Here is a 12821-nt window from a genome sequence, read left to right as displayed (position 1 = left end):
CGTTTTTATGTGGAGTGACTGTTTAAGCTGCGCCGTCTGTGTGTGCATGGGTTTATTTAAGACGACAAGTGCCCTCAATAGTCGACACACGGAGAGAGCTTTGCGTTGATTCGGCGCATGCAAAAACATTAACATGTCATACGACTATGAATAAACGTCTAGAATTTCCTCAGCCTCTAAACTTTCATTGCTATTAACTGTTTTCCTTTTGTTAAGTACATTTTCTGTTGCATGAAGCAGGTTTCACTTTCAGGTGCACAGGCTTTGCAAACTAGATAAAACACAAAGTTTAAACCAAGCATTGTCCAACATCTGATCCTGATCTAAACCAGTTTGGATTTATCTGGATTTGTCGACTCCAAACTTACTCTGAATTTTGAAAATTAAGAGTTTGTTGTTCAAATAGCTTCATGCAACAGACCACAGCCTCAGAAGCATATTTAAAGAAAACAACATAAACATTATTTTTTTCTATACATTAACTCACTATGGCTCTGTGCAATATGCCATTTAATACAACCAAATGTAATATCTTTATTAAGATGATATGCGGACAACATTCAACTTTAGGAAATAAATTAGTTTATGACTTGACAAAGTAACTGAGAAAAATGCATTATTATTTCTTTAGGGACAGACAGACAGTCAGATACAGGCAATAGGACCAATGAAAAGGTCTCAAAAAATTCAGAATTTCTTCATTTTGAAGAAAAAAAGAGAGATAGAAGCAGAAAGGCATGAGGAGAGCGAAGAGACGAAGACGCAGCAGTAGTCCACTGACTTTTCTGCAAACCAAGGTATGTGTATTACATGCAGAGACCAGAGGGAGGTTAAAACAAAAACACATCAGGAGGTTTAAATGTACTGAATGTATCAGGATACAGTATACAGTATTATTACCTTCAATGTAGGGCAAGTTACACTAATTCACTGTTTATATGTATTTAAATGTGCCACCCCTCTCTAAGTCTGTGCCCCAGTCCGGCCCCCCCATGAAAAATTGTCTAGACCCGCCCCTGGCTATTATACGGTTTTATTACAAGGCTTTGTGTAATTCGAGACTCTGGTTTGGTCAATCGCTCATTCTAGTATTTTTAAATGAATACATTTGTTAATGCCATCGCTGCATAAATATACTGGCAATATGTTTCCTACAAATATTATGAGGCGCTGCGCAAACCCATTGAATATGACATCAAAGTACCGCGAGAGCGAATCGAAAACATCGCTTATGGATCGCTCTCGCGGCACTTTGATGTCATGTCGAACACACATATGGTGCCACATTTACGCTCGGTACAAGTAAGTTCATAACATATCTTAAACCCAAAAGTAATATTTCACGTCCATGTGCTTATTTAGTCAATAGCCTCGTCATAGCCTACAGTGGATAGTAGAATCAGTGTCGCAAAAAATGATACCCTTAAGGAACATATAAAACCCACCTGCCACTAACGTTAGTTGAAAGATGAATTAACTAACTGACTGACTGACTGACTGACTGACTGACTGACTGACTGACATTATATTTTTTCTCTCTCATGTGTGATAAACTACAGAAATAATGAACTGTAAGTGAAAGAAGGAAAGATCATCAAACCTTGCTGTTTCTGGCTGTCTATCGCGTCTGGCGCTCTTGCGTTTCCTTCAGATGAATTCCAACAAGTTTGTTTTTAACAAGATTCCCAAATATTTCAGTCTGAACATAGCAGTTTGTGCACCTCATCTCTGCAGATTCCTTTTTGAACTTGTCACTAATGCATGCTTTGCAAAAATACTTTATTGAAAGATGAAACACAGCACTTCACAGTGAACCCCAGCAACAAAAGTGCATGAAAGCGCGCCATCTCATTTCATATGCATAGAGGGCGGAGTCTTAAAGGATTAGTCCATTTTCTTAAAAAAAATCCAGATAATTTACTCACCACCATGTCATCCAAAATGTTGATGTTTTTCTTTGTTCAGTCGAGAAGAAATAATGTTTTTTAAGGAAAAGAAAAACATCAACATTTTGGATGATATGGCGGTGGGTAAATTATCTGGATTTATTTATTTATTTTTATTTTTAAGAAAATGGACTAATCCTTTAAAGGCACCGCAGCAGAAATAGACCATGTTACACAATACACAATTGGGGAAATTAAAATATTTAAAGACATGAATGTTAAAGTTTATGTAAAATAATTTTATAAACTAAACATGACTAGGCCTGTCTTCTGGTCCTTGTGCATAGGGCTTTATCATTAATAAAAGTCTATATGTAAAAAGATCAGATAGCCTACATACAGGAAACAAAATAATTCACAAATGTATTTTTTTATTTTAAAAATGCATTTTCTAATATGACAGATACCACTGAACCACGTTATCCAGCATTGGCAGAGGTGAAAAACTATCTGCACTGATCAAGGCAGCATGTGTGGCAGTAAAAATCAGCAGCATTACATCTCCAAGAAATCTGAAAATAAAATGTTTCACATTATGATTTTTGAAATTGAATTAAATGCAACGTTATTATACATTTTTGTTAATATTGATTATGAAACTTAAAATATTTTAAAACAAATAATGATCTAGTAAAAGTTCTTACTCAGCGGAGGAATCTATCCTTTTATCCAGACCATCAATCGTTTTTACGTATTTCTCAAAGACCATTTGCTTAACATTCATCAAAGTTCTTTAAAATTACAAGGAGGAACAAAAGTTAGTTTAGATACAATACAATGAAATAGTAATAATTGACATTTATAAAATTTCCAATTTACTGTCTGAGGTATTACGTATATGCTGTGTCTGTTGCATCTAGTTCTATATTTGTTTAAAAGCTGATCAAGTTTTGAATAAACATTTTGTGGGTTGGTTCACTCCGAAATGAAAATTCTGTTCTCATTTACTCATGTCATTCCAAAACTGTGTGATGTTTGTTTTATAAGTACTGTAAATGGCTATGGCTGTATTGTAGTTACTGACATTCTGTCTCCTTTTTTGTTTCGTGAAAGTAAATCATTGATGGTTTGGAACAAATTTTCATTTTGAAGTAAATTGTCCCTTTAAGAATCAATGTATCCTTACTTCTGTGCTTCATCAAGGTCCTTCTGAGTTATTTTTCCACTGTCAATTAACTCTTTAATGAAAATGTTCTTCACTTCATCCCACTGCCTATGAAATGTGATGTAAAAGTAGAAAACATGAAGTTTTGCATTTAATTATAGGCTAACTCCATCTTTACTATTGCATAAATGATCTAAGGTGTTTGAAGCTGTGTTAAATCATCACCAAGGACACCGTCGACAGCTTAAAGTACGAAACATTGGAATATAAATGATCAGACACTATTGCAACAGTTCAGCAACAATGTTTCTATTTCCTGATAACTTCAGATATCTCATTTAGCTCAACTAATACAGGAGAATATCAAAAATAAGACTAAACACTGGAGATGGAGAACAAAACAATGACATAATAGTTAAGTTTAGTCAAATATTGAGGTTTGAAAAATTGTATCGTCACATTTTTACCTTAAAGATTCTTGGACATCATTTTCTTTCATGGTTTTGATATCAATAACTTGGTCCCAGATGTCAAAAAATATTTCTTTAATAGTGCTGTTGAAAACACAAATGGGTTAATACTGATTACCTCTAATCATTAACTATCACTAACTGCTTTATTTTGCATCTCAGAGGAACCAGATACAGTAGATAAACTTCAAATAAATGTCAGTGCTTTACTGATCTTACTGTAAAGGTTGCTTTGGGTTTTTTGTATCTTCCACATCTGGTATCTCATTTTTCTTGGTTTTAGATAGAAATGCATCATCAAAATGATTCCATATTTCATGAAGAATTTTCCTGGATTAAAACAGAGACAGGATTTCGGTTCAGTTTCCATTTTTCTATCTAATTTCTAAACAATCTGTACCTCTGCAGTTCAAGTTACTGTTAACTTCAATCACATACACAATCTCACCTTGATTTCGTCATGATTTCTTCTCCTCCTAAATCAGTAAGTACATTATAAACAGTCCCAAGGACTTTATTGACCTCTGAAATTTTAAGTCTACTTTCACACAGTTTTTCATGAATTGGGATACGGTAGACTGAGGCAATCTTATAAAAGGCCCTGAAACAAAATAATAAAAAATGATATAAAATGATACAAAAATACACGTTAGACACCATACACCACAATAATAACAAACGGCATTATATGCACATTCAACAGAAAACAAAAATCACAGACACCCAGAGATGACTGATGTATAGAGACAGGGTTGTGTAATGAAAGTACTGTGGTACTAACCAGTTTGACTGATTGAATCTTTCATTTCCAAAAATCTTATCACCCCATCTGTAATATTCCTGTTCAACATTATTCAAAAGATTTCCGAAATTCTGATCGCTCCAACTGGAAAGAGACAAGTTAAATCTTTAAAAAAAATTATATTTATTTAAAAGACAAGAGTCACATATTATTTAAGTACTAAACAGGACCATTGCTAATAAAGTTTTTTTTTAATCCATCCTTAGGATGAGAAAGCTCACTTTCTCTTTTATAAATTTTATTTTTAATAAGCAGTGAAATTAATATATTTCTTTACCTCAATACTTGCTCCTCTGTCTCCGCATAACAATTTTTTGAGGTATCTTTCAACATCCTGCGAAACAAAAAGTGCTTTACTTTTAGAAAGAGGTGATAGACAGACAGATGGATCAATCAATCAGTCTGTTAGTCTTGCGTCTTGTTAAAATTACTCTTTTGAACAACATCAACAACATGATGCATTACGTGAATTAGGCCTATGTCAAATTTGAGAGACTAACATCAATGTTTTACCTTAAAGAATCGATATACTGGTCATGAAATTGTTTGCTTTCAGTGTATTCCAGAAATTTATCCCAGTAAAACACAAGGACCGCAGAAGCAGTTCTGAAACACAGAGTCAATAAATTATTGATATAGTTAATATTGTCTAGTTTTGTCATGACATTCAACAATTAGTTATTTGTGAATATTATTTAAACCTCAAATGGTCCACGTTTCCCTTTTACACTACTGGCCCTGTCTAGCCTATATGACCCCAAAACTGAAGGCATAATTGTAAGAAAAATATAAATTTTGTAATGAAAAAAAAAACACTTAATTGCATTTTGAAATGTCTGTTTTTACAAAATTCTACAGAAATTATTTTATTTTATTATATTAATTTTTGTGTGGAATTTTTTAGATTTATGCTGGATTTATTGATTGATTTTTTTGACAAATTGAACTTTTTTTTGCATTTCCCATTCATTTTCAATTGGGCTCATGTTGACCCCAAAGACCAGATTAATAAAAAAATTACATACCTTCAGAACAACCGAATCAAGCCCAGTTTTTGTGTATGTATAGATAGATAGATTATTTAGGGAAAGTCGCAAAAGGTTATATCACTGAGATAAAGGGAAACACTTTTATTAACTAATGAAATGTCGACTGGGGTCATATAGACCCCAAGGACCAATTGAGGGTTAATTTCAATAGTATAACTCAAGAAAAACAGTAAAAGGGGTTAAACACAACAAAAGTATATAACATAATTTTATAACATAAACTTTAGTATTTGGTCCTCACGTACCAAAGTAAACCATGTGATAAATTGGAAATATACACTTACCTAAAGGATTATTAGGAACACCATACTAATACTGTGTTAACAATAATACTCATTGTCATGTTCAAGAAACCAATTTGAAATGATTCAAGCTTTGTAACATGGTGCATTATCCTGCTGGAAGTAGCCATCAGAGGATGGGTACATGGTGGTCATAAAGGGATGGACATGGTCAGAAACAATGCTCAGGTAGGCCGTGGCATTTAAACAATGCCCAATTGGCACTAAGGGGCCTAAAGTGTGCCAAGAAAACATCCCCAACACCATAACACCACCACCAGCAGCCTGCACAGTGGTAACAAGGCATGATGGATCCATGTTCTCATTCTGTTTACGCCAAATTCTGACTCTACCATCTGAATGTCTCAACAGAAATCAAGACTCATCAGACCAGGCACCATTTTTCCAGTCTTCTTCTGAGCTTGTGCAAATTGTAGACTCTTTTTCCTATTTGTAGTAGAAATGAGTGGTACCCGGTGGAGTCTTCTGCTGTTGTAGCCCATCCGCCTCAAGGTTGTGCGTGTTGTTGCTTCACAAATGCTTTGCTGCATACCTCGGTTGTAACGAGTGGTTATTTTAGTCAAAGTTGCTCTTCTATCAGCTTGAATCAGTCGGCCCATTCTCCTCTGACCTTTAGCATAAACAAGGTATTTTCGCTCACAAGACTGCCGCATACTGGATGTTTTTCTCTTTTCACACCATTCTTTGTAAACCCTAGAAATGGTTGTGCGTGAAAATACCCAGTAACTGAGCAGATTGTGAAATACTCAGACCGGCCCGTCTGGCACCAACAACCATGCCACGCTCAAAATTGCTTAAATCACCTTACTTTCCCATTCTGACACTCAGTTTGGAGTTCAGGAGATTGTCTTGACCAGGACCACACCCCTAAATGCATTGAAGCAACTGCCATGTGATTGGTGGATTAGATAATTTCATTAATGAGAAATTGAACAGGTGTTCCTAATAATCCTTTAGGTGAGTGTACATACTGTTGTTAAAAAAACAATTACACAAATATTTTAATAGTCTTGCTCTGATAAATATTCTTTAGTCTTACCTCAGTGTAACTGCGAAATCATTTTTTTCGGTTTGCCTCTCTAAAGCAGAAATTTCCATTGCCTTCTCTTTGACTAGATTAAAAGCCACTTGTGCACTATAAATAAACATTAAGAACTGTCAGAATATGATGCTATATCAAATGTGTTACTTTCATCAAAGCTGGCATTTTGCCAAATATAATGTTTTTGTAATGTTTAAAATGTATAGGTTAAGTGTACAGATTTTATATTTCTCTGAATGCATTCATGACATCTTGGCACTTACTCTTTATAAAGTTGGTCGAAGTCTATTTTCACAACTTCTAAGGCAACTTTCAGGTTCCGCACCATGTTGGGTGTCAAAACACTTTCACAACAAAGAACTGTTAATTTATCAAACTCATTGTTTTAGATTACAATGTCTTAATGTCTTCATTGTACAACTATTTATACCTGAGCATAATCTGTGTACTGAAAAATTTTAAATAAAGTTTTAATTTAATAAAAGATCACGATGGATCACTCCATTATGTACACTCTCAGAAAAAAGGTACAAAAGTTGTACCTTTTTGTCACTGAGATGGTACTTTTTAAAAAGGTCCTAATATGTAACATTTAGGCCCAAATATGTACTTTTGAGAAACCAGTATGTATCCTACTAATAGTGTACTTTTAAAGGTGACACTGACAACTTTTGTACCTTTTCTTTTGAAAGTGTACAGTAATAGGAAACTGAGATCATTTTTATCTATAAATAAACCTGATGTAGTCTATAACTAAAAAAATGAATCAAATTTTTACACAATGAAGAAAAAAAGAGTTTCCGTTTAACACAAGATCATACATTTTGGAGAAAATGTAACTCAGGGAGCCAAATGGATCACTGTAGAATGGTGGGGCTTCTGGAAAGTATTGAGACCCCACATCTCTGTGATAAACAAAATGGATGAGGAATTATTAATGATTTAATGAACAATAAGACTGGAAACATCACATTAGAAAATTTTATTAGACAGATCACAAAAACAAGCTAACCTCCAGAGCTCCACCAGTGTCTCATTGTTGAATATCCATCCAAACGGCCCAAGACTGTCAATCAAACAAAACCATATTCATTTATCTAAACATTTACATTTTAGCTTTTGTTGCCTTGCATTGATGCATGCTGTTAGATGATTAAAATGTTTTTAAAAAAAAGTATTTTCCTTACTCCTCAAAGGTACTTTCGGCTACTCCCATAATCACGTCATAAACACCTTCTGTATATATTGTACATATTTTGTTAACAAGACTGTGAAACAAATCAAAACAAAAGGATCAGGACAAATCAAATGTTCAAACTAAACAAACAAACAAAAAACTAAAAGCTCTTCATGTCTGTGTATTGCTCAGGGTTATCTGTAACTAACAGTACATTTGAGGACTTTGTATAATCGGAAAATATGGTAGAGTTGTTTAGACATCACATGTTTAATTACAGTGAACTCACAAAGTTGAACTCACCGTGCTGCAATAAAAAAATCGTCCTGGTTTCCTCTATCCCGTTCTTCAGCAATGGTTCTGTCCATCAGTTCTTTCCAAGACTTCCACAAGTTTTGCATCTCATTACTGTTTTACATTAAAAAAAACATTGGTCACAGAAGTTACTGAATATTTGCAATCGTGATTTGAGATTATATTTATTCTAAGCATGTCTATCACATTACCCCGATACGTTGAAGTTTTTCCTGCTCAGAGCAAACTCTGCTCCCTTTTGGATATAACCTAAATGTTTCACAAAAGCTGTACCTCCAAGCACAAAGAGTTTATCTGCCATTTCAAGGTCTTCATCTTTAATCCTGACACTTCTCACACCTTCAAAAAGCAGAAAGAATTAATACATATTGTAAATATATGAGTAATATTGTTTAAATAATAGACATTATTACAGTACACTCTGCTTTGGAATGCTTGATTCTGATTGGCCACTGGTGACATTCAGAAGTTTGATATTTACAAATAACAACCCCTTACCAAAAATTAACCATGGTTTTATTGTGGTAAAAGTGTAGTAACCATTGTTTTTTGGTTTATTGATTACTATCAGCAAAACCATAGTTTTACTACACTAACCATGGTTTAACTATGGTTTTTAAAAAATGTTGTTGTTACCATGGTTTTACTACAGTAACCATGTTTTTTGGTTTTAACTGAAGTAAAACCATGGTTAATTTTCATAAGGGACAGACTTTAAAAAAAATTGATGATGCAAAGTCGCTTTCTTCCATTGTAATGAATAGAGGGTATGCATTGACGTCACTTTTTCACGTGACCATGTGGGAACTCGCCCTGTTGAGTGGCAAACGTGCAACAAAATGGCTGGTTTCCATAGCGACTGCTGCGAAAATGCCAGTAAAACTGACTATTTTCAGCCTAAATTGAATTTAGTTGGACTTGATAGAAGAGGTGGACAATACTTAGTTACATTAGTTACATTTTCCAAGCATCTGTGCTTTATTAGGGTATTCTTGGGAAAAATGTTAAGGAATCGGCCGTGGAGCCAGAGGCGGAGCCAAGGCCGCCTTAATGCACGGGCTTACCTGGGCTGAAGCCCAGGGGCCTCCCAAGTTCAAGGGCCTCCCAAGTTTGCGTTCATGTTGAGCTGAAAAGGTCATATTGTTTTGTAACTTGTCAGGTTTTCTGTCAATCACTCTAATTGCACGTTACATGGCTGCTGATTGGTCTGTTGTAACTTAATGTTAAATAAAATGTTAGACGTAACATATTTTTTATTCCGCGTAATGTAATTAAGTGCGCGTTGTCAACTTGACATTCCTGCACGTTAGACTGAGTGTGACAGAGAAACGGGAAATAATCCACAAACAAATGAAAGAGTAATTTCTGAAATTTCATAATAAGCACTAGTGAGGTGCAGGTCTCTCTCTCTTTCGTGCGCGCGCTCGCTCGTTCGCTCTCTCTGTGCTCGTGCAGCTGTCTGAGTCTCTGGCATGCAGAAGTCTCTCCAAACGTGCACAAGAAACTGTGCCGCTAAATTAAGAAAGGAGTTCCCGCACATAATGCTGTTAGTTGTTATAAAATGTAAGTCTACTCGCGTTTATATCAGTGACGCGTGTGCAGCTGGAGCGATGTAGTTTGACGCGACGTTAGCTCACAGTACACACATCTGTTGCTTTAGAAAGACGAGAAAGAGACGCAACGGTAAAGGTGCAAGTCTAAGGAAGTAAAGAGCGACAATACCATCTCAAATGATCATCCCCTGATAGCACCATTATAATCTCCTTATCTAAAGATCTTATATACAGGTATGTTCCCTGTCTGTCTTGTGCATATTCATACTTGGTCGTTTTACATGCGTAGTATGCATAAATACTAAATACAATGCATACTATATCTTCAATAGCCTACAAAATAAATAACTGATTAAAAAACAAGATTCTGTCTATAAAGACTTATCTTTTGTTATCATTAATGCATTTAACAAAATTCTGTCTATAAAGACTTATCTTTTGTTAACATTAATGCATTTTCACTTTAAAACTAACTTTAACTTATTATATTTTTAAAACTGTGGTGAGCATTTAGTAAAATGATAAAACTATATAAATATAAAGCTTATAAACATATATACTTTCACACATTTTGGTTTTATTATCACCACATGTTGCTGTGTGTGGTTGTTAAATGAAGTGTCTTGTGTTTATGCTCAAGTGGGCTCAGTGATATGTTAATAATGATATTATGGTGTTTTCTGGGTCAAAGGGGGAAAACTCACTGTTGTATGTCTCGAAAGAAACTAATGCATTTTGTGATGTAGATTACCTAGATATTACACTTTTTAAAAAAAATTGTAACTATAAATCTAGGGGAAGGGGGGCCTACAAAACCTCTTAGCCCCGGGGCCTCACATTAGGTTAAGGCGGCCCTGGGCGGAGCCACGGAATCAAACTTCAGCCCAAACGCGCCCGATTCAACCACGCCAATCATAACGACACGCCCTGTTTCTATAGCATCAAATTACTAGCTAAAATGAAACTTATCACAAAAATTAACAATTGAACATATATCAGCATGATAACAACTACCTTAAAGGACCAAAACTATCTTTCGGAAAATTTTATTGGAAGTGTAAATATTTTTTTATCTAGAGCCGAGTCCCGTTCGTTTGCATGGAGAGGGTGGGGTTTATGTGTTGTATTGCAGCCAGCCACCAGGGGGCGATGAAAGAGCTTCACTTTTCAAGATGTACGAGGCACACCCGCCTGAACTAATAATCTTTCGGTTACTCACCTTAATATTGTTTATAACCTGTATGAGTTTATTTATTCTGTTGAACACAAATGGTAAACACACAGTTAATGGTACCCATTGACTTCTATAGTAAGAAAAACAAATACTATAGAAGTCAATGTGTAGTTATCATTATTTATCAAAATAAGAAACGGGGAAAACAGGTTTGTAACAACATGAGAGTGACAGAATTTCCATTTTTGAGTGAACTATCCCTTTAACAGGTGTAAGTCAATACTTAAAATACATGCATAATTATATCATAACATTATAAGATATCACACTATATTTACAAACAATAAAATAAAATGCATGTTTATCTTGTTTGAACTTTGACGTTTTTACTCACAACTAATAAAATATAACAAATCAATATTTTGTGTCCATTTATATTCTTATGTGGCAAGTAGCAATGTAAAAATAGGGATAATGTACATCTGGCCAGGTTATTATCACACATTTTATCAATTTTAAAGTAGTGGACCCCACTTCAGAAAACATAATAATGTAACTTAAATTATTATATTTAAAGAATGATATTGTGATTCATAAAATCACTCTTGATGCTGTATCTGAAAGATCAAAACCGTTGCAGGTTACAATAAATGCATGAATACAAAACAAACTGATGAACTTACCATTTAAAAGAAGCACAGCCAGAGCTAAGATGGCCAGTGACTTCTTCATACTGTTATTTCGTTCTCACGACAAAAGCTCAAGAGAAAGAGACTATAAGCCTAACTGTGACTTGTCTGAAATGTTAACTGAATTTTATCTTCATCTGTACAAACGTACTGTTTGTTTACGCCTACTGAATATAATTCACAGTCTGCCAGGTTAATATGTACCATTTTTGTAGATACCAGTATGTACCTTTGAGATTGATGCTCTGGCATAAGTGAAGCGTTTCAAAGTACAGCAAATTGATTTCTAAAGAGAGTTTAAGGTCACTGAGTGAGTACACAGTACATGTTTAATGTGCATGTCTGTTTTATTTGATGTTTGCCAATATCAGTATTTGTCCAGTCAACAACTAATGAACCAATGACTGAGTTTGTCCAAAATACAATATATTTGATATCAACAGGCAAATATATGAGCTGCAAACCAATTCAATGTGTGTGACCAATTTCATTGAGAATATTTTGAGCAAACTTTAAATTGCATCATGAATTGTTTTTTTTATATATATAAGTTGTGAAGCAAAAAGTTTTCTGTAAAATCAATTTACTCCAAATTAAGATGTCACAGAATTGTCACATCCAAAATGGAGAAATGTAAAATGTATTTTGTTTTAATAAATACGAATACAAATTTAAATTAAATAATTATTAAATTTTCATTTTTAAATATCATTGCTTCTGGTTGGTTCATTTTAATTCACAAAATTCCTACAAAGTATATTTTTCTCCCAAAAACTTAATCCATATCAAATGCATGTTTTCCTCATCTAAAATAGAAAACAGATAAGTAAACTGGTCATTTTCTGATGTCTGGACTCTATTATCAGGGGTTTAGGAAAATATAAACAGATGGTTTGATTTATTGGTAATAAATGCATTATGTAAGAATTTTTATTTCAAGTTTTGACTGCAAATATCACATCCATAACCAGGCCCGGCTCCAGATATGAGATGGTGGGCTAAGTGATATTGCAGGTGGGCCGGTCGGATTGTTGGGGGTTCTTTAATGCTTTAATCTCACATGTCTACAGTTTTACTGTACTACTATGGCCGTTCATGTCGAGCACGACAAACTGCTACACGTTTTGAGCGTCTCTTTTCCAGAAATGATTTGTAGGCCTCCTGAAAAACCCTGCGGCTGTATTTAATTGCTGTGTG

The 12821-nt window shown here is 34.5% G+C and overlaps 1 protein-coding gene across 2 annotated transcripts; it reads right to left on the bottom strand.

Annotated features, from left to right (window-relative positions):
• Positions 1-1762: 1762 nt before the first annotated feature.
• Positions 1763-11815, bottom strand: LOC135777085 (uncharacterized). 2 transcript variants are annotated; one of them, XM_073812718.1, is made up of 18 exons: positions 11619-11812; positions 10981-11017; positions 8400-8547; positions 8197-8301; positions 7904-7984; positions 7729-7782; positions 7538-7621; positions 6980-7060; positions 6714-6809; positions 4837-4929; positions 4601-4657; positions 4303-4407; positions 3970-4122; positions 3741-3851; positions 3519-3605; positions 3073-3159; positions 2591-2677; positions 1763-2458 (listed from the first exon to the last, which is right to left on the bottom strand). In XM_073812718.1, exons 3-18 carry the CDS (start codon positions 8507-8509, stop codon positions 2338-2340), a joined length of 1512 nt encoding a protein of 503 aa, XP_073668819.1. In that variant the 5' UTR covers positions 8510-8547; positions 10981-11017; positions 11619-11812; the 3' UTR covers positions 1763-2337. The 2 variants fall into 2 exon arrangements, with proteins under 2 accessions (XP_073668819.1, XP_065143969.1); XM_065287897.2 differs by lacking the exon at positions 10981-11017 and having other exon boundaries at positions 11619-11815.
• Positions 11816-12821: the final 1006 nt, after the last annotated feature.

This window comes from Paramisgurnus dabryanus, chromosome 19 (genome assembly GCF_030506205.2).
Source record: "Paramisgurnus dabryanus chromosome 19, PD_genome_1.1, whole genome shotgun sequence".
Classification (NCBI taxonomy): Eukaryota; Metazoa; Chordata; class Actinopteri; order Cypriniformes; family Cobitidae; genus Paramisgurnus; species Paramisgurnus dabryanus.
The sequence above is the reverse complement of the archived record's forward strand: the minus strand, read 5'-3'. Positions and strand labels throughout refer to the sequence as shown.